At 39.1% G+C, this 23,374-nt stretch overlaps 1 protein-coding gene across 5 annotated transcripts in view; it reads right to left on the bottom strand.

Moving 5' to 3' along the window:
• polk (polymerase (DNA directed) kappa) overlaps positions 1–23,374 on the bottom strand; it is a 74,225-nt gene that overhangs the window by 22,402 nt on the left and 28,449 nt on the right. For all 5 annotated transcript variants that reach the window (XM_063049267.1, XM_063049265.1, XM_063049268.1 and 2 more), the window contains exons 4-7: positions 18,367–18,519; positions 9,478–9,609; positions 6,245–6,383; positions 2,295–2,570 (exon numbers count right to left, since the gene is read on the bottom strand). In XM_063049267.1, coding sequence (XP_062905337.1) covers positions 2,295–2,570; positions 6,245–6,383; positions 9,478–9,609; positions 18,367–18,519 — 700 coding nt within the window. The remainder of the gene's footprint in view (positions 1–2,294; positions 2,571–6,244; positions 6,384–9,477; positions 9,610–18,366; positions 18,520–23,374) is intronic.

The following is a 23,374-nucleotide window of genomic DNA, read 5'->3' as shown; positions in this document are numbered from 1 at the left end:
ATGAACACGTGAGAGAGAATAGGTTGTAAGGAATTAAGTGACTTAAAGAGAGGGGTCTGAGAGCTGACAAAGACTGGATCTATGACGTTATTAAATCCAACATGTGGCTCTTTTCCCACTGTTGCAATCCTTTGAAACAAGTTACTTTCTCGTTTGTTGATTAGCAGCTTGGTGAATTCCTACAGTTGGGAGATGAACCTGATGTTAACTGTGACAGCTTCTACAGAAGCTCGGTATGATCCCCTAGGTGGGTGAAATAGGAATTTCAATTTAACAGTTTTTAAATCTGCTCTTTACTTCTTTCGGGAGTTATACAGTAAACAATAGTGTACCAAGGAATGTTGATGAACAGAGGGATGTTTGGGATTCAAGTCCCTTGTTCATTGCTGATGGCAATACAGGTATTTAGGGTATGGAGAAAACATTTGATATGCTTGTCTTCATAGGTTGAGGCAAAGAACATTATATGGCAACTTTACTAAATCCGGTTAGGCCAGACTCGAAGTATTGTGTGTAGTTCTGGTCTCCACACTATAGGAAGTTGCACTGTAGACAGTGTAGAGGAGATTTACCGGAATCATGCCGGGCTTGGAGGACTGTAATTATAGGGAAAGATTGGACAGGCTGGGCTTGTTCAAGAAGGCTGACAGGTGACCTGACAGAAGTACATAAAATTGTGATGGCATAGATAGGGTAGATAGCCAGAATGTTTTTTTTCCATGGTAGGGACAGAAATAGAACACAGTTTTAAGTTGAAAGGAAGGAATTTTAATGAGAATCTGAAGGGAAAGATTTTTTTTAATACAGAGAGTGGTTGACATTTGAATGTGTTGCCATTAAAGGTACAGAAATAAGATGTAATCAATACATAAAAGAGGAATTTAGAAATGCACTTGAATAGACAAGGCACAGGATACAAATCTAATGCGGGCAAATGAGATTAGTGTTGTTGGACATTTGATACATCCTTTAAATTTGAGCAAATCTGGCAACCTTTTATTCAATATTTTCATTTAATTTGATTTATTACTCTTTTTTTTCCGAAGTTTTAGATTTGATCAGAAAGTCTTTCTTTTTTTTTGGTCGTATCCTCAGAATGGACTTTTTTTCCCCTTTTTTTGTATAGCGTAGTGGGTTTCTTTTCCTTCATTTAAAATTCAAAGTTTTTTCTTTCCTCTTCATGAACTGATAAGAGGAGAATTGCTGTTTTCTTTTTTATTATATATTATATACTAGCTTAACACTATGTATGATTTTGATAATGTCTATTTCAATCTCTGTATTGTTATATATATTTGAGATAATTCTCCTCTTGTTTGTATTTGTGTTCCTTTTAAATCAATAAAAAGACTATTAAAGAAAGAAATGAGAGAGATTAGTGTAGGTGAGCAAACAAGTTGGCATGAACATAATAGACCAAAAAGGCACATTTCTGTGCTGCATTAGTCCATGAAAGATGAATCATATTTGGTATTTTACAGTTTTTATTTGCCTTATTAAATTAAAATCTTGCTTTATTTGTAAAGACAAGATGTGGAAAATCTTCAGCCCGGAAGCTTAATTCACAAAATGCCAAAGATTTTGAGAAGAATTAGAATGTAAATTAACTGCAACTGATCTTCTAGTGACCAGCATGAGTTTTTACAAAGCCAATGGTGACTATGTTCATAAGACATTATTAGGTTATTAATCTTTCTGTCAGCAGTGGTTCAGAGGGTACAGTTTGGCCTCTGAGAGCAAGCTTGGGTTCAAATCCCACTCCAGGGTCTTGGGTACAACGTTGCATCTGATGCTGCCAGTACAGCACTGTGTAAATGATATTATGTCAGAAGTCAAGGGTAGTACAATGACACTGCTAGAAGTGTTGCTGTCTTACAGCTCCAGCAACCAGAGTTTGGAGATTCTCCCTGTGACTGGTTAGGTTTCTTCCAGGTGCCCCAGTTTCCTCCCACATCCCAAAGATATGCAGGCTGATAGATCAGTTGTCTATTATAAATTCCACCAAGTTTATACGTGAATGGTAGAATCTGGGGGGAGGGTACAAATAATAAGATTACTGTAGGATTTCTGTCAATGTTTGTCATGGATACAATGGCCTAAAGGGCCTGTTTCTGCTGTATTTTATTTTATAATCCTACTGCATTATTCTTTGGCTATTAGTTCAATGTTAAGCTACTAAATGCTGTGCACTGGCATAATGCTTTATTGTGCACAGCTGTTTCATAAAACTATGCCCATGCCCAATACTGAAACAGGAAAAAAAAAGTTAAAGAAATTATAAAGGCACAAATTACCTGCACTTGCTGTTAATTTTGTCTTCTGTTCAATTCTGAAGCGCAGTTCTTTAACAGCCTCCTCTGCTGTAATACCAAACACAATTGGCTCTTTCTCCTGCTGGTATGATTCTTTTTCATTGCTTTGCAGACTAGCATCTGTCTGTTGCACTGCACTGTGAACTGGTTCCTGCTGTGACAACATGGGAGGGCTATCCTTGAAAAGTATAGGTGAAATATCTCCCATATTTCCCACATCTTCATTGCATAGCTGTAAACTATCCATGTTTTCTTTTGCTGTATAAATAGTTCAATTAAATTGTCAGTGTCAAAACATACAGAATTTGGATTATTTCTTAAAATTGCACAGTTCCTCTTCTATTAGAAATCTGCTGGTCAAAAATATTTCTTTGAACTTCTATAATTATTTCATCTGATCTTTTTCTTTCATTCTATATCAAAACACTTGCATTATTTAAAAAAAAACTTAACATACAATGCAGTGTAGACTCTAATTTGATTCCTGGAAGTTGGGGGGCTCCTTTGAGTGGACATTAAATATTGGCTACAAATTGCTGGAGTTTAAAAGAATGAGCAATGATGTCATTGAGAAATACCCTAGTCTGACTGACTGACAACATGGATGGCGATAAACTATTTCCTCAGACAAGTAAGTCTAGGAAAGGGTGGGGGAGTTGCATAATCTCAGAATAAGGGTTCAGATCTTCAGGACCTCAGGTGAGGAGAAAATTCTTTATATTCAGTCGACTGTACATATTTGGAATTCACTGCCCTGAGTGAGCTGTGAATGCTGTCCTCATATGTATCTGCAGACGTAATCAACCAATTTTTGCGTATCATGAAAGTCAGAGGGTAAGAGGTGAAACAAGATACTGTAGATGCATGGGTCAAAACGCAAACAGAGGAATACACTGTAGGAAAGGCAGTGTCTATGGAGGGAAACAGATGTTTCAAGTCCAGATAAAAGGGTTCCAACCCAAAACAGTCACTGTCTAATTCCTTCTAAAGATACTGCCTGACCCACCGATTTCCTCCAGCAGTGTGCTTTATTTGTGCAGAGAAAGGTGGAAAGCTGATCAGCCATCATAAAAAGCAGAAAGGTATATGGGGTGGAATATTTTATGGAATAAAGAAGATTGAGGGAATGGAAACAATGCAATAATTTATTTTATTTAATACAAGATAGTTTCTAAATGACACCAAAAGAAAGAACTCCAAAATATATGAATAATTTTAATGACATTACGATTTTTCTTTAAACAATAAACAACAGTTGAACTTCAGTTATGAAACTGCATTTCCAAGAGAAAAAAGGGAAATAGTGGTTTTCTTTCAGTTATTAAATCATAAAATGCTAAAATTAAATGCTTTGATGGCAGCTGGATGGAAAAAATACAAGTTAATATTCTGTTGTATAACCTTGATCAGTACTTCAGTTTTTTGCCTCTGTGGAACTACTGTGTATTTCAAGCATTTTCTCATTTTTACATAACCATATGTTGGTTTGGATTGTATAGGATTTATTGTAGTTATACAGTATAACAATGTTTTACATGTATTTGGACATCCAGCACAATTAATTAGTTAGCATAAATATCATAACAACATCCTGTTTTGTCAGTAAGTACAAGGAGCTCACAATGGCATCTCTCAGTGAAGGCACTGGGCACTTGCCAGTTCCATAATTTGAGAAAGCTACAATAAAGTTGCCCGCATTACCCATGCCAGAACAACGATGACCAATGCTAGATCAAAAGGTGCCTAATATTTTCTGTTATCTCCACCAACTGAGTCCTGAGTTGGCAATGCAGCTGAAATAATGCTGCAGGTGAATCAATAACACATAGACTTCAAAGATCCCCAAATAAATCTCTTTTCATGTCAATTTCTCAAAGCCAACCAAGTCCAATGTAAGCAAAAGGAATCATGCCTCATCTCACATCTAGACACATTGCAATCTTCAGGTCTCAATATTAAATCTCACGTAACTTATTCTTTCTGTTACTCTCAGAATTGGCTGATTCTACTGTAAGAATACCTTTTTATAAAATGAACTCAGTATTTCTCTCTCCATATCAGTCTAATCTGATGCCTATTTCCAAGAGACTTCATTTGGTATCTGTCCTCTGCAACAGCTCTAACCTACATTTACAAATTGTTAAATGTCTCTTTATTTGTTTTCTCTCTTTCTAAATGTCTCGCTTAATTTATTAACCAAAGAGCCAAATAAAGAGCATATCAATATATCAATCTAGCCTCACCCTATTGGAGATGTCCCTTAGTTCTAGCCACCTTTCCCCTCCCCCCTCTGCAACTTGAAACTAACACTTTTTCTTACCTTCCTCTTTTGAAATGTTAACATAGGAACATAAGAACATAAGAAATAGGAGCAGGAGAAGGCCCTCTGTCCTGCCGAGCCTGCTCTGCAATTCAATAAGATCATGGCTGACCTGACCATGGACTCACCTCCACCTACCTGTCGTTTCTCCATAATCCTTAATTCCCCTACTATACAAAAATCTATCCAACCTTCTCTTAAATATATTTACTGAGGTAGCCTCCACTGTTTCATTGGGCAGAGAATTTCACAGATTCACCACTCTCTGGGAAAAGCAGCTCCTCCTCATCTCCGTCCGCAATCTATTCCCCCGAATCTTGAGGCTATGTCTCCTAGTTCTAGTCTCACCTACCAGTGGAAACAACTTTCCTGTTCCTTTCTTATCAATCCCTTCCATAATTTTATGTTTCTATAAGATCTCCTCTCATTCTTCTGAATTCCAGCAAGTACAGTCCCAGGCGACTCAATCTCTCCTCATAGTCTAACCCCCTCATCTCTGAAATCAACCTGGTGAACCCCCTCTGCACTGCCTCCAAAGCCAGTATATCCTTCCTCAAGTAAGGAGACCAGAACAGCACACAGGACTCCAGGTGTGGCCTCACCAGTACCCTGTACAGTTGCAGCATAACCTCCCTGCTCTTAAACTCCTCTTAATTCCTCGTGTTTGCGCTCTTGAACTCAATCTCTCTAGCAATGAAGGCCACATTCAATTTGCCTTCTTGGTAGCCTGCTGTACCTACAAACCAACATTTTGTGATTCATGCACAAGCACTGCCAAGTCCCTCTGCACAGCAGCATACTGCATTTTTTTCTATTTAAATAATAATCTGCTCTTTCATTTTTCCTTCCAAAGTAGAGGACCTTGCATTTACCAACATAGTACTCCATCTGTCAGACTCCGACCTACTCATTTAACCTATCTATATTTCTCTGTAAACTCTCTGTATCCTCTGCACAACTCTGTTTCTTTTTCCACAGTTGCTGACTAATCTATTAAGTGTTTCCAGCATTTTCTGTTTTATTTTGGATTTCATACATCTGCTGTAGTTGTTTTCACTTCCAACCGGGAAGACAAACCAGGTGAAAAGAGACATTAAATTTGGATTCCAATTGAGCACAGCAAGAATAAATAAATTTTGGAATTAAAGTGCATCAGTAATGTATACAACAAAACTACTGGATCTGCATTTAAAAACTCTGCTGTCCTACTCAGCCTGGGTGGGTCCAGGTCCAGGCTCACAACAGTGTGGTTGACTCATAGGTGACCCAACAAGGTCACTCAATTCAAAGGCAATTATGGATGGGCAATAAATTCTGAATTTGTCAGTAATCCATATATCTGTGACTTAAAATAATAGGATTGAAATGAGATAAATCTATTTTACAAAAGATTGCAATTATATTTCAAAGAAAATCCTGATTCTTTTTCATGAGGCTCACCTATGTCAAATGTGTGTTTCCTTCCAGCTCTGGTAAACACAATGTACAAATTGGGCAGAGATCCATCACCCGGATCATTTACTCGATGAAATTTATCCGTATCAAATGTTGTACTGTGTGAGATCTGAATGACTTTTATATGAGGAAGCAAAATTATTAATTTTTGAATTACCTTCTCCATGGCAGTAATATGTCCTTTTGTGTTCTGGCCAATTCTCTCTTTGTTCTAAATGCTCTGTTATATCCAGGTAGGCTTCATCAAGACTTACTGGTAGGAAATTGGGGTCATAGTCTACCATTATCTCTCGTACCTTTGTCAGAGAAGATATAAAAATATTAAAAATTTTATACAGGCACTGATGATCACATAACAATACATCACATTCTTCCATCAAAAAAGGAACAAAGGGTTTGTACTCTGCAATCTATCTGGCCATCAACCATCAGGTAATAACTAAAGAGAAGAAAATAAATATTCTCACTACAAAAGACTTTCTGTGCACATATAACCTTTTAAAGAATGCTATGACCTACTTGAGAGGATAGTATCAATTTAAAAACTACAGTTTACCATAGAATCTCCTGTTACTTCAGGGAAAAAACGGTTTCACAAAACAGGCAGGTAAACACAGAAATGAGGAAGCATGCTGCAATATGTAGTGGAAGACATATTACATAACAACGTAAAATAATATGACTGAAGCCCATAACAAACAGATTATTACAATACATTGTATGTAACACAGACAGGTCTTATGAGCAGAACAAGATCTGATACCTAGTCCAGAAAAAAATCTACATCATTTCTATTACATATTGTGTTGTTCTGTCTCTTCTGTTGTGTATTAAAACACCCTTTAATATGTGCTTTGAGTATTAAACATGCTTAGTCTTAACAAAAATTCCTGCTCATTGTCATTACTACATTGTAGTTGATAGAAATGTTCTCTACACAAGACAAATTTATAAAGTACATGAATGTAGAGAAAATTATTTCATGCCCATTTCACATTATAGTAACATCTGCTGATAAATGTTTTAAATGAAGGAAGATGCTTTAAATAATTTCATTGTGATTGATGTTATGCAAAGTCATAAAGCTTTGACTTTTGGATAAGATTATATGGAGAACTAAATTTTGAATAGTCAGCAATTTGCCATTCAAATGTTTCAACAAGTTTAGGTGAATTACTTATCTAAAAATATTTCACATGAAAACCTTCCTACGAAGATTAAAACCAAGCTTTAACCTAAGAATACTAATTACAATAGGTTTAAATATCCAAAGTAAATGTGATATTAAATATACCCTAAAAATCCCACAATTTTGAACAAATTATTTCTGAAACAATTTTTTATTTCTAAAAGCAAATAGTATAACATAATTTCTTTAATTTTAACTTCTAGACTACTTCATAACAATGAAATAAAAAGTGATGCAGTAGTGAAAATGGATGCAGGAGAGGTGCTCGCATTTAAGGAAATACTAAAGGAGGGAAGTAGAAAGCCTATGAGAACTCTAGACCAGAGGAATGAGGAATCTGTAGGTACAAGGCTTAGGGAAACACAAAATTAACTGGACTCAGTAAGGATATTCCAGGAGAAAAATCTTTGAATCTGGTATTGAAGCCCTGAAATATGCATTTATCTTCATATCTTAAAAATCTAATTTCTTCCTCATCTATTCCCCCTACCATCCATAAGTTTGAAGTAATCAAAAACTCCTGTTTTAACTTACACAAATTCACATTTAGTGACACTTGCAGAATTGCTGACTTTATCACGAATCCATATAAATTTTCCAGTATTCATCCTTGCCTAACCCTACAATATCCTCAGGCTTTACAACCTCAAAAGTATCAGCAGTTCTTCCATTCTAGCCATTTAATAAAGATTTCTGATTTCACCTAGAAATTAGGAACTTAGAACAGTACAGCACAGGAACAGGTCCTTCTGTCTATGAAGTCTGTGCCAAGTGTGATACCAAATTAAACTAATCCCTTCTGCCTACACAGATCAATATCCCTCCATTCCCTTCAATATTGCTTCTGGAACACCACTACTTTATTTTAATCAATCTACTATTGACAGTCATTGTCTTTGAGAGTTCAAGGGTGGCACAGCAGTGTAACTAGTGGGCCTGCTGCACCATAGCTCCAGTTACCTGGGTTCAATCATGTTCCCTGGTCTAGTGTCTGTGAAATTTGTACTTTCTCACTATAACCACATAGTTTTCACTCACATCCCAAATGCGCGTAAGTGGATATGTTAAGTGATTGCTACCAACTGCTCCTAGCTTGTAGGTTACTGATAGAAACATGGGAGAAATGAGGTTAGTAATAGCTTAGTTGGATAACTGATAGTTGGCACAGACACTGTGGTCTGAAAGGATTTTGTCCTGCTGCATGACTGTAACATCATTGTGAGATTATCATCCTTTATAGAAATGAAAAAAAAAACAAGGCTATGGAGAAAATGTAGTGGAAGGGAGCTAGATGGAATACTCTTAAATAGATCTGGTTTGGAATCAATGGAAATTTGATGAGGAGGCTTGCTAAAACCCATGTAGACTATATCAAATATCCTACCTTCATTAGTCTTCCTCTAAGGAAATAGACAGAAACTTATTTTTTCTTCTTGTTCTACAGGACTAAATCCTTCTTCTTCTTAAGCAGTCCTGTAGGGGTTGACAATAATTTATCTATGGAATTGGCTGATGAGGCTCATATCTCTGAATGTACTCTACTGCCCTTGATACACATGATTTTTTTAAAAATCAGCTTGATTACTTGATTTTTGAACATTTTACCTCAATAGGCTATACTGGTGCACTTAGGTGATGGTGAATCTCATCATACATATCAGTGTTTTATCTTAATATTTGAAAAGTGGTCTAGGTATTCCAGGGTTTCTTTGTGAATCTTTATTCTTGGGGGAGCAGTATTATGCAGGCAGATTGATGACCTTTGTTTGCAAATATTTAGTGCAAGGACCTGACATATGCTTCAGTAAACAAATCAGTGATGCCTTGGAGCTCAGCTGCCCTGTACTTTCTGTAGATTGATAACCAGAGTGGGATGTTCTATAGTGGAAGTGGTGAGATTGAACGGTTCCTTATTTACTCCTAATAAATTGGTTGAAAATGTGCATAGAGCTTTGCAACAATTACTTGGATTTAGTATGCAAAAGATAAAGCAAGATAGAAAAATATTACAAAGATGCTTCACTGGGAATTTTTCATATCTTAGAACTACAATGAAAGTATAAGTAAAATATCTTAAATTAAATTATGGGAAAATAATACAAGGAAAGCAATGGTAAATTTATAGTAAAGATATAGCAGGCAAATCTATCAGAAACAGCAATAAACAAAACAATGGAATATTACCGGAAAATTAGACACACCTCTTTGCTTACTGCTCGATACTTATCAAAGTGTGCTGGAACAATAGTTAAATTTGGACACAGCTTCTTAGCAATAAACCCAGGCATAGCTGCACGTACTCCATATTTCCGAGCATGATAATTTGATGTTGACTAAAAGAATAAAAATTATTGTATTAGATAAGCAACTCTCATAACTACAACAGCTATCTACTAAAATTAATAACAATCATAAAACTCTATAAAACTAAAAATGTACAGATTTCTAAAATAAACATAATCATTAAATTATTAAACACAGAATAGTTGAATACAATACACTTTAAAGCATATTTAGAAAGCAATTGAACAGTGTGATGAATAATCATATCCAAATGACTAGAAATATTTCTTTGGGTAAATTTAAAATGCAAATCTGCTGTGATACTGCTACTTAACTGGAATAAGTGTGCAGTGTGCAAAGGCCTACAAACTGGTACAACTCCATAACTACAAGTCTGTGGAGGTCTGCATTCTCACATATGCTTCTTGTGAGCAGTACCATTGTCAGGCAAAGGAGTTCACAGTAAATTCACAGGTTCAATTCTCTTGCTATTGTTTGTATGAGCTTCTTCTGTGAAAATAGAGAAGCCGTCCACATAGGCACTACGGTAACAAGCAGTTAGTGCAACACTATTACAGCTTGGAGTGTTGGAGTTTGGAGTTCAATTCCAGCTACGCTTGTAAGGAGTTTATACCTTTTCCCCGTGACTGCGTAGGTTTCTTCCAGATGCTCTGGTTTCCAAACACATCACTGGTACATTAACTGGTCATTATAAATCGTCCTGTGATTAGTCTACGATTAAATAGGTGGGCTGCTGGGTAGTGTGGCACGTTGCGTCTAAAGGGTCTGTTCCATGATATATCTCTAAATAAATAAGTAAATAAATCTCAGTATTATAACCATGATTATGTTATAGACAACAGACAACAGATGCAGGAGTAGGCCATTCGGCCCTTCGAGCCAGCACCACCATTCACTGTGATCATGGCTGATCATCCACAATCAGTATCCAGTTCCTGCCTTATCCCCATAACCTTTGATTCCGCTATCTTTAAGGGCTCTATCCATCTCTTTCTTGAAAGCATCCAGAGACTTGGCCTCCACAGCCTTCTGGGGCAGAGCATTCCATACATCCACCACTCTCTGGGTGAAAAAGTTTTTCCTCAACTCCGTTCTAAATGGCTTACCCCTTATTCTTAAACTGTGGCCTCTGGGTTCTGGACTCACCCATCAGCGGGAACATGCTTCCTGCCTCCAGCGTGTCCAATCCCTTAATAATCTTATATGTTTCAATAAGATCCCCTCTCAGCCTTCTAAATTCCAGAGTATACAAGCCCAGTCGCTCCAATCTTTCGACATATGACAGTCCCATCCTGGGAATTAACCTCGTGAACCTACGCTGCACTCCCTCAATAGCAAGAATGTCCTTCCTCAAATTTGGAGACCAAAACTGCACGCAGTACTCCAGGTGTGGTCTCACCAGGGCCCTGTACAGCTGCAGAAGGACCTCTCTGCCTCTGATCCCAGCTCTCATCCATGCCCTCTGACCTACAACTTTCTGAGGCAGAACGCTCTGCCCTCAGTAAGGGCCTCACCTTTGTCCCCCTTCGCCCACACCTCAGCGAGTTCCGCGTTCGCCATGATACGGAACTCTTCTTCTGCCATCTCCGTCTCCGAGCCTACTTCTTCGGCAAGGACTCTTCCACCCCCACTGATGACCCCTTCTCCCGTCTTCAACCCTCCTCCTCTTCATGGACACCCCGCTCTGGTCTTCTGCCTGCTCTGGATCTCTTTATTGCTAACAGCCGATGGGATATCAACCGTCTCGAGTTCACCGCACCTTGTTCCCATTCCAACCTTACTCCTTCCGAACGCTCTGCTCTCCACTCCCTCCGCACTAATCCTAACCTTACTATTAAACCCGCCGATAAGGGGGGGTGCTGTTGTAGTCTGGTGTACTGACCTCTACCTTGCCGAGGCACAGCGACAACTCGCGGATACCTCCTCTTATTTATCCCTCGATCGTGACCCCACTAAGGAGCACCAGGCCATTGTCTCCCACACCATCACCGACTTCATCCGCTCAAGGGATCTCCCATCCACTGCTATCAACCTTATAGTTCCCATACCTCGCACTTCCCGTTTCTACCTTCTACCCAAGATCCACAAACCTGCCTGTCCTGGCAGACCTATTGTCTCAGCTTGCTCCTGCCCCACCAAACTCGTTTCTGCATAACTCGACACAGTTTTATCCCCCCTTGTTCAATCCCTTCCTACCTATGTTCGTGACACTTCTCATGCTCTTAAACTTTTCGATGATTTTAAGTTCCCTGGCCCCACCGCTTTATTTTCACCATGGAAGTCCAGTCCCTATATACTTCCATTCCCCATCAGGAAGGTCTCAAAGCTCTCCGCTTCTTTTTGGATTCCAGACCTAATCAGTTCCCCTCTACCACCACTCTGCTCCGTCTAGCGGAATTAGTCCTCACTCTTAATAATTTCTCCTTTGCGTCCTCCCACTTCCTCCAAATTAAAGGTGTAGCTATGGGCACCCAAATGGGTCCTAGCTATGCCTGTCTTTTTGTTGGCTTTGTGGAACGATCTATGTTCCAAACCCATTCTGGTATCTGTCCCCCACTTTTCCGACACTACATTGACGACTGCATTGGTGCTGCTTCCTGAACGCATGCTGAGCTCGTTGACTTCATTAACTTTGCCTCCAACTTTCACCCTGCCCTTAAGTTTACCTGGTCCATTTCTGACACCTCCCTCCCCTTTCTAGATCTTTCTGTCTCTATCTCTGGAGACAGCTTATCTACTGATGTCTACTATAAGCCTACTGACTCTCACAGCATTTTTTTAAATAAAGGAAGGGTCTCAGCCCAAAACGTCGACTGTACCTCTTCCTAGAGATGCTGCCTGGCCTGCTGCGTTCACCAGCAACTTTGATGTCTCTGCTCTTATACTCAATTCCCCTTGTTATGAAGGCCAGCATGCCATTAGCTTTCTTCACTGCCTGCTGTACTTGCATGCTTGCTTTCAGTGACTGATGTACAAGAACACCTAGATCTCGTTGTACTTCCCCTTTTCCTAACTTGACTCCATTTAGATAATAATCTGCCTTCCAGTTCTTACCACCAAAGTGGATAACCTCACATTTATCCACATTAAACTGCATCTGCCATGCATCTGCCCACTCACTCAGCCAGTCCAAGTCACCCTGCATTCTCATAACATCCTCCTCACATTTCACACTGCCACCCAGCTTTGTGTCATCGGCAAATTTGCTAATGTTACTTTTAATTCCCTCACCTTAATCATTAATATATATTGTAAACAGCTGCGGTCCCAGCACTGAACCCTGCGGTACCCTACTGGTCACCACCTGCCATTCCAAAAGGGACCCATTAATCGCTACTCTTTGTTTTCTGTCAGCCAGCCAATTTTCAATCCATGTCAGTACTCTGCCCCCAATACCATGTGCCCTAATTTTGCCCACTAATCTCCTATGTGGGACTTTATCAAAGGCTTTCTGAAAGTCCAGGTACACTACATCCACTGGCTCTCCCTTGTCCATTTTCATAGTTACATCCTCAAAAAATTCCACGAAGTTGTGAAGTGAGAGACTGGGGAGAATATTATATTAATACAAGTCTGTTCCCTCTTGCTCAGTCCCGTGTTATAGATGTCAGCACATGGTAGTTTCAAATGCCTCCTTGCCACCTGCATGACCGCAGGCACTCCGTACTACGAAGCATATACAGCCTCCAGGTTTTGCAGCTTAAATATTGTACTTTGGAGTTTTGGCGCCTGCTGAATGCACTACAAGGCTACTTGGTTAGCACATTTTTTTTAAGAAAAGGAATATATGACACAGAGGAAAGGAAGCAGACGGGTCATCAGAGAAACGTCAAACAAATACAGTGGGAGTGAATGTATCTCTGTGGAATGCAACCAGAACCGAGGTAATGATACTGTCGGTGTCTCATCTACACAAGAGGGAGGAGCAAGAATCCAAGTGCAAAAGTATTGAATTTGACAGGGAGGGGAATAGACAGGTGTTTCTGCTAATGGAAATACAAGACCAGAATGCTGTGTTGCCTCCCAGGTAATTGGGTTAAAATGTCACAGAGTGACTCAAGGCCTTCTCAAGGGGAAGTGTAAACAACAAAAGATTGTTATTCACATTGATACTAACAACATAGCTTGAAAACAAAAGGGGATGAGATGCTTCAACATGAATTTAGAGAGCAGACTAAAATACCGTACCTCTCAAGTTGGAATCTCTAAGTTACTTCCTATGCCATGTGCTATCAAGTACTGTATAGGAACCGGTATCTGGATAACAAGATACAAGTTTGCTTAAGGAGGTGCACCAAAGGAGGGCCTCAGACTCCCAGATCACCAGCACTGCTTCTGGGGAAGATAGTGTGTGTACAAACTGTAATCATTTAAATGTACAGTATATACAGGATGGTGTGCTAGTACTGTTGTAGAAAGTTTAAACTAATTAGACAGAGCATATGTACAGTTGAGGACAGATCCAAATATAGAAGGAAAATTAATCCACTCTAGTTGACTGAGCATACAGTACATTGGTGCGACAATGCACACGGGAGTATTACTAGATTAAATTCACCTATCTTGATGCAAGCAGTCTGACTATTAAGGAAAATTAACCAAGAGCATTGATTAGCACATGAGAATACAAGAAAACTCCAGATGCTGGAATGGGAGCAACATGCAAAAATGCTGGAGGAACTCAGTAGATCAGGTAGCGTAAAAGGAGAGAAATGAACAGTTGACGTTTTGGGATGAGACCCTTCATAACGACGAAAGAAAGACGGAAAAACTCAAAATAAAGGGGTGGGGGGAGGGGAAGAGCACAATCTGGCATGTTACAGGTGAGTCCAGGTGAGAGGGGAAGGTAGGTAAGTGTGGTTGAAAAGGATTTATGTGAAAAAGCTGAGAGGGGATAGATGGAAGAGGCAAAGGGCTGAAAAGAATGCAATCTGATACAAGAGGGCAGTAGACCATGGAATGAAGGGGAGGAGCTGGAGAATCAGAAGAGGGGAAGTGTAGTGATAGCAGGTTGTGAAGACAGGAGGGGAAGGAGAAGGGGTAATGGGCTAGAAGATTAAGGGAAAAGAAAGTTGGGTGGGGGCAGGTAGGAAAGCAGAGAGGAGTGGTTACTGGAAATCTGAGAAATTAATGCTGGTGCCATCAAGTTGGAGGCTACCAAGACGGAATACGGGGTACTTCCAGCCTCAATTTGGCAGTAGAGGAAGCCATGGGCAGACACAACATTGTGGGAATGGGAAGTAGAATAAAAAGGTTGGTCACCAGGAAGTCCTGGTTGTTACGGATGACAGATCGAAGATGATTACCAAAGTGATCCCACAATCTGCATCAGGTCTCACCGATGCAGAAGAGGCCACAGAAGGAGCACCAGATGCAATAAATGACACGGATGTGTGAAGCATTGTCTCACCTGGAAGGACTGTTTATCGTCCTGAATGGTGATGAGGGAGGAGGTATAGTTCCAGCTATAACGTTTGGGATGGCGAAAGGGGTAAGTGCCTGAAAGGAAATCAGAGGGGAGAGACTAGCGGACAAGGGAACAAGAGATTCATGGACAGAATGATCCGGGCGGAAAGCAGAGAGGGGAAGATGTGCCTGGTGGTGGGCTCCTGCTGAGATTGTGCAAGTTGCAGAGAATATGTTGGATGTCGAGGCTCAAGGGACAATAGGTGAGGACAAGGGGCTCATTATCCCTGTTATGTCGGGGGGGGATGGGGTGAGGGCAGGTATGAGGGAAAAGGAGGATATGCAGATGAGGGCTGTGTTAATAGAGGTGGAAATGAGTCCCTGTTTTCAGAAAAGGAGATGGCATCTCAGATGTCCTGAAATGAGAAGCCCCATCATGAAAATAACTGCAGTGTGGATGGAAGAACTGAGAGAATACAATAGTAGTCTTGTAAGTGTAAAAGTGGGAACAGATGCAATCAAGATAACTGTGGGCATCAGTAGTTTTTTTTTAGCGTGTCCATGGTCCGCTCTTTATCAAATTATTTTATTGCTTTGCACTGCTGTAACTATATGTTATAATAATGTGGTTTTGCCAGTGTTAGTCTTTGGTTTGTCCTTTTTTTTTGTGATATCACTCTGGAGGAACATTGTATAATTTCTTAATGCATGCATGCATTTCGAAATGACAATAAACGGGGACTGAGGGTCCTCATAATCTAAGATGTCGAAAGATATCTGTCTCCAGAGATGGAGATAGAGATCAAGAAAGGGAACAAGGGTGTCATCTGACCAACTGAATTTGTGAGCAGGTGAAAGTTGGTGGCAAAGTTGATAAAATTGACAGGTTTCACATAGGACCAGGATGCAGCACCAATACAGTCATCAATGCAGTAGAGAAATAGATGGGGAGAGTTACTGGTTTAGGTTTAGAACATGTCATACGAGAATATTGTTATAGAGAGATGGTTACAACAAGGGAAGGCCTGGCAAGTTAATATTCCAGGATGTATTTTGTCAGACATAATAGGAGTAGTAATGGGGTGTCAGATGCACAAAATTGCGGAGCTGACATTTAAATATTAATTAAGAAGTTCAATTACTGCAGAAATGAGGGAGAACATCCTAGAAGACTCTTTAAATGAGGCCATATGTTCAGAAACAAAACCAAAGATGAGGGTTGGACATCACTTTGCTACAGCCTCCCATTAGCCAGCAGGAGATTAAGGAGCAGAAATTTAGTTAACTCACAAAAATATGTCAGAATAATAGGCTATAATAAGAAGTGATTTTAACTTCCCCAATATCAATTGGGATATCCTAGTGTTAAAGGCCTAGACAGAATGGGATTTTTAAAATGCATCCAGAAGAGCAATTTGACTAGTACGTGGATAGCCTTTCTAGAGAAGGGGCAGTTGCTCTGACTTGTGTTCTTTTGCAGAACTCCTGAAATCTGTGACTTTTATCACTTATTAGGACTAAGGTCTAACGAATTGCCTTTGTGGCGCATGGCCAAGTGGTTAGGGCGTTGGGCTCACGAGCTGAAGGTCGTGGGTTTGAGTCTTGGCCAAGGCAGCGTGTTGTGTCTTTGAGCAAGGCACTTAACCACACACTGCGCCAGTCCACGCAGCTGAAAATCTGGGGGTTAACCTCGCGATAGACTGGCTTCCTATCGGGGGGGGGGGGAGTCTCGTACTCTCAGTCGCTTCACGCCACAGAAACCGGCATAAGCACTGGCATGATGGGCCACAAGGCTCGGGTTTCCACAGATGTTGCCTAACCTGTTAAGTGTTTCCAACATTTTCTGTTTTTATTTCAGATTTCCAAAGCTCATACTCAATATCCTCTATGTCAGTAAGTCAGTCAACAAGGAGTGAACAAAATATAAAATCATAGATCATGGGTTCAACAGTACTTGATTTTCCATTGCCACTGATGTATTTTTATTTAAACTTAATCACTTAGTTAGTGCACAAAAATATCGCGTATTATAAAGGCAACACTGATAAATCTTAAACTCTAATTCTCTGCATTTATGTGGAGAATCCCAGAATAGCTTCCCCAACTAAATTATACAAATATGAAGAATTTTGAATTGTCTTCGATTTTCTTAGTTTAGCTTTAGAGATAAACAACTGATATGGAGTTACAAAGGACAGATCAACTCTTCTAATTTTTAAACAAAGCAGTATGCTATTAAGGTTCTTCATAGTTTAATTATGGCCTTCGTCTAAGATTAGATGAATAATAGAAATACATACCTGGTCAAGCAGCAGCTATAGATAGAGAAACTGACAATAATTCAAGTCACAAACACAAAATACTAGAGGAACTCAGCAGGCCAGGCAGCATCTTTGGCAGGGACATGGCCCGAAACGTCAACTGTACTTTTCTCCCCCCCCATAGGTGCTGCCTGGCCTGCTAAGTTCCTCCAGCATTTTGTGTATGTTGCTTGGATTTCCAGCATCTGCAAATTTTCTCTTGTTAATGTTTCAAGTCTATGACAATTCTTCAAAACCTGAAATGTCATGCTTATCAGGCATGCTTACATGCTGGAGTCGGTGCTGTCCTCTAATACTTGCTCAGCAGAAGACAAGCTGGATTGTGTTTGACTGCAGGCTGCTGTAACATTCATGGACTCAGGGACAGACTATATATTTACCATGTGACTGCATGTAACTGCTGTCTTGTACAGTATGCGCAATGTATGACTATTGGTATTGTGTTTTGCATCTTGGCCCCAGAGTACTGCAGCTTTGTTTGGCTCTATTCATGGGTACTCATGTATGTTTGAATGACAATTAAATTTGAACTTGGTGTAATCGAATTCTTTTTGCCCATGTACTCACTGCATATTAATCAAAGTTTATCACAATATTTCATATCTCTGTGGGAGGGGGGAATCTCATCTATTCAATTAAAAACAAAGTGGTAATATACATGGAAGAGGATTTAAAAACAGAATAAAAAGTACATTGGTACAAGAAACAGCATTCTCTGGAACTACAAGAGGTAGTGTAAATTGACTTTTGTTTCAAATAGCACAATAACCACTTTGTCAATTCAATGCAGTTAACACAAACACCATTCGTTGTTCCAGTTTTGGCAAACTAATAAACTTACAAACTTAATATTAATGAGGATACATTTAAACTTACGATCCAAATAATACTGCACTGTATATTGATATTATAAGCTATTAGATATTCTAATACTTTTCATTCAGATATTAAACACATAATCTACATACGAATAGCAATATAGTTAAAACTCAATAATTTGATGCTACTCCAAAATATAGGAGTCTAAGCATTATTATTTTATTTTATTATTATCCATACCAGCATACTCATTGATCCAACAGCCATGGGTTTGTCTTTCAGTTCTGGGTTATCCTTCATCTCCACAGCAGCATAAAATGCATCCATGTCAATATGTACAATTGTGTGACTAAGGTCACGGTTCTTCTTTAATTCAATCACAATTCGATCCATCTGGATAATTAGGTGAAGTCAAATATTACATCCATATTAGACAAAATATTGATGTTCTTGGTTATGCAATCTAGGCTCTAAATACATATACTTGTACTAAGTTTTTGTTTGTTTGTCATAGCTCCCACACACAGGATTAGAATGGTACCTGCAAAGAGAAATCAATCATGTGAAGAAACCACATAATTTAGGATGGTTTTCATTAAAGGAGAGAAAACTGGAGACATTAACAGAAGTCAAACTTTTGAAAAAGTTCAGAACAATGTTTGGGCTGACCAGGATGCCAACCTAAACTAACCCCATTCATAAGTACTTGCTTTGTATGCTTCTGTTCCTAGTTTGTCTAAATGCCTTTTAAATATTGCTATCACATCTGCTTCTGTCTCCTCCCTGCATCTACCACTTCCTGTCCAAAAAAAAAACTTGCCTTGCAAACTTCCTTTGAACTTTCTCCCTCCTACTTATGTCCTTGAGTATTTGACATTTCCACCCTGGAGAGAACACTATCTACCTTGCCTGCACACACAAAATGCTGGAGGATCTCAGCAGGCCGGGTAGCATCTATGGAAAAGAGAAAAGTCGATGTATGGACTGAGACCCCTCATCAGGACTGAAGAAACAAAAGACAAGGAGTCAGTGCTAGAGGGTGGGGGGGAGGGGAGGAAGAAACTCAAGGTGATAGGTGAAACCGGGAGGGGGAAAGGGGTGAAGTAAAGAGCTGGGAAGTTGATTGGTGAAAGAGATACAGGCTGGAGAAGAGGGAATCTAATGGGAGAGGACAGAAAGCCATGGAAGATAGAAAAGGGGGAACAGCACCAGAGGGAAGTGACGGACAGATAAGGATATGAGGTGAGAGGGAAAAGGGAGTGAGTAATGGCAAGGGGGGAGGGGGCCTTACCGAAAATTTGAGAAATTGATGTTGATACCATCAGGTTGGAGGCTACCCAGATGGAATATAAGATGTTGTCCCTCCAACCTGAGTATGGTCTCATCGTGACAGTACAGGCCATGGACTGGTAAGGGAATGGGAATGGGAAGTGGAATTAAAATTTAAATGGGTGGCCACTGGGAGATCCCACTTTTTTGGAGCGTAGGTACTTGGTGAAGTGGATTCCCAATCTAAGTCAGACCTCACCAATATACAGGAGGCCACACCAGGAGCACCCCAACAAACTCACAGGAGAAGTGTCACCTCACTTCAAGGACTGTTTGGGGCCCTGAATGGTAGTGAGGGAGGAGGTGTAGAGATAGGTGTAGCACTCGTTCTGCTTGCAAGGAGGGAGATCTGGGGGGGGGGGGAGGGACCTTATCCTTTGACATTCATCCCTCCCCACTGATCTCCCTCCTGGATGAACTCATTAACTGAGCTTCTACAGCCTTCTGGTACAGTATTCCAAAGATTTACCACCATTTTGGTAATGAACTCTCCTCTTTGTAATCCTAAACAACATGCCCTTTATTTTTAGACTACAGTTCCTCAGACAAGGAAAACATCCTCACTGCATTCATCCTGCTGAATCCTGTAAGAAATCTCAATGGTTTTTTTTTATGAGAGGACTTGAATGTCCAACAGTGAAAGACTTATGTGGAATGGGCGAGACAGTTTATAACATAGGTCTATCGATCTCCTTTCATAGCAATCCTGAGTCTTAAATTGTTATTTCACCAAATGATCAATTTTCAAGCTTCCTCTTAATGCTATTCTGCCAGAAAACCTAATATTTCAGTCCCTTTAGATTTCTTATCTGCACAGCATTTTGCAGTGCCCAAATATCAGTTTAATTATTTACTATGCATCACCCATTACAAATCTTGAATGCTAATTTTAGGCTTGGTTCTTCTCCGATAAATATTGATATTATTTTCTGATGATACTTGAAGCAGTATCCAAGGGACAGTTTCAGAAGACTGCCAACTCTAAGCCACACGTCATAAACAGGGACATAAAAGACTTGCTTATGATTCAAATTATGACAGATCACCAATTTATCAAATTCTAGTCAGCAACTGGGACTACTAGAAATAACTTCTGAAACACTAAAATAAGGAGGAGGGGAAAATGAAAATGTTTCCAAATGGTTTCAAGTTGCTTTATAATAATTTTTGAACGGACAGGGTCCAGACTGGTTGAAATACTTTTCAGGGCTACATAACTTTCCATCACACACAAATGATTTACAAAGGAAACTAGCTCTCACTAATCATGCCAGACTATCTGCCCTGAGCTGGTTCCTCCAGAAAAAATGGGATTAGTTTTTTAAAATTAACTTTAAATTTAAAAAAACAAGCAATCATAATGAATAGTTCAGGATAAAATAATCTGAAGAATTTGACAAAAGATTTAATTTTTACTCTGGCTTTGTTCCTTAAATTTCCAGAATCCCATAATAATAATCAATTAATCATACGATACAATTTCTATCAAATGCTATTTTAATATCAGAATAAATCAACTTATTTTTCAATTCTTTAACACAACCATTTAAATATATGCTTAAAAAACATGGCAGTCACATAATCCACTGCTGTTGGTCCTTTTCCAAAACAAAATAAACTGTTCATTTATATTTCAGAAAAAAAAGTATTGCCAAAGATAAATGAAGACATATTAAAGACCAACCTTGATTATATTTTTGACCCTGTTTAACTTGTGACAATCTGGCAAAAACTCAGATCAAGTTTTAAAAATAATGAAGTCCACTATGAACTTTGACTGGTTCTTTTACCACGGGGTTTCAAATATTATAATTAATATTGGAATGAAAGAGCTATGTGTTAGCATGTGAATGATTTTGGAACATCATGCCCCTTGGATGTCACTGCAAATTCCTCATAGTTGAAACACATGATCTACTTCATGCCACGAGGGTATGACTAATCAAAGTTTTCTCACTCACTTAGTTGGCAAGGAATTCACTATAAAATCTATTTAATCAGTACTTAGAAACACTACCAAGAACTACAGTTCATTTGAAGCCACTACGCATTACTTCAGAAAAATAGTGTTATACTTTTCAGAAAAAGGTAACAGAATGAGGTACCGCATACAGATTGACTGAATATACAAAACCAATCAGGACCAAGAACAATGTAAACAAAAGAAAATCTAATGGAAATGTTGCAGGCTATTAAAAGAATTCAGGTGCTTCTACATTACGGACATTTGAGTTAAGGAAATTATCCCTCATGGAATTCATAAATAACAACCTCAGAAATCCAAGATAAGGAATAAAGTTCACACTTATGGAATTTGCATGGGGGAAAATAGGGTACCGGTAAAATGTAAAATTAAATGAATAACCTGGGATTTGAAAAAAAAACACCTGGATTTCATAATGGTGACTGTAGAAACTACCAGGTCAACATAAGAATCTGGTTCACTGATGCGTTACTTCTACCCTTAATTGTTTTGAACTAAGTTGCTTTCTGCTTCCTAAATGGTGGTTTGCTAAATGGTAGTCTTGCTGATGAAACTTAGATCACTTGCAAAAACTGAACAAATTCAATTTGATTTTTTAAATTAGGAGCAAGTTTAAAGAAAAACTCATGCTAACTTTCTTTTACTTGTGTATAGGAAATCTGAAATAAGAGCTGAAAACAGAGACCAAGGTAGCGTGCAATAGGTGGAGGGGGCTCTGAAGAGAATGCAGATTGGGTTCAGGGAATACAGATGCATTTAGTGAATGGGCAAAATCACTGGAGACTAATAGGTGAGGTAATCTATTTTGTTGAGAAAACAGAAAGGCAGATTTTGTTTTAAATGGTGACAAATTATTTGGTGTCAGATAGACTTGGATCTAGATTCAGCAATCATCTAGAAAGGCTATAATGGAAGTGTAAAGTACTGCATTTTGGGAAGTCAAGTAGGGGACATATATAAAAAATGGCTGGGTTCTCAGGAAAGTTGATGAATAGAGGGGCAATGGAGTTCAAGTCCATAGTTCCCTGAAAATGGCAACAGAAGTGGAGGGGGGAGTAAAAAAGGCAAATGGCATGCTTGTCTTCATAGGTCATGACAGAAAATAAATTTCGAAGGCTATGCCCGCAACTTTACCAAATACTAATTAGGCAAATCTGGAGTATTTGTGTAGTTCTCATCACCACTCTATAGGAAAGAAGTTGTGTCAGAGAGAGTGCAATATTCACCAGGATATTGCCTGAATTGGAAGACTTCAATTCTGGGGTCAGATTGGATACACAAGGTTTGTTTTCCCAGGAACAAAAGTGGTGACCTGATATAAGGTGTATGAACTTATAGAAGGCATAGATATCATAGTAAGTCAGAATAATTTTCCCTTGGTAGAAATATCAAAGAAACAAGAGAATGTAGGTTTAAAGTAAGATGTAAGAGCTTTAGAAGACATTTGAAGGCAAGTTTTATTTTATTACATAGAAAGTAATAAATCCCTGGAACATACAGCTGAGGAAGTAGTGACATAACCATGATGTCTAAGAGACAATTGGTCAGGCACCTAAACAGGTGGGGCAGAGAATGATACAGACCTAATGGGATGAGTGTAGATGGGTTAAATGGTTATCACAGATGTGGTTGGAGAAAGAGCCGATTCTGTAGTATACAACTCTCTATATCTTGACCATTTGTTGATCCTGCATGTACAGATGATTTCCCCTAATTATGCAGAACTGAAATATTGAATACAGCTGGCTTCCCTACCTCAGGAAAGATATATCTGGGATGGAGGGAATACAGTGAAGGCTCACCAGATTAATTTCTTGGAATGGCAGGTCTGTCATTATAGGCAAGATGAAACTGAATATGCCTGTGTTTTCTTAAGTTTACAAGAATAGAGTTTCCAATGAAACAGACAAAATTCTTATGAACCTACAGGATAAA

Source organism: Mobula hypostoma, chromosome 5, assembly GCF_963921235.1.
Source record: "Mobula hypostoma chromosome 5, sMobHyp1.1, whole genome shotgun sequence".
Taxonomy (NCBI): domain Eukaryota; kingdom Metazoa; phylum Chordata; class Chondrichthyes; order Myliobatiformes; family Myliobatidae; genus Mobula; species Mobula hypostoma.
This window is presented reverse-complemented; position numbering and strand designations above follow the sequence as displayed.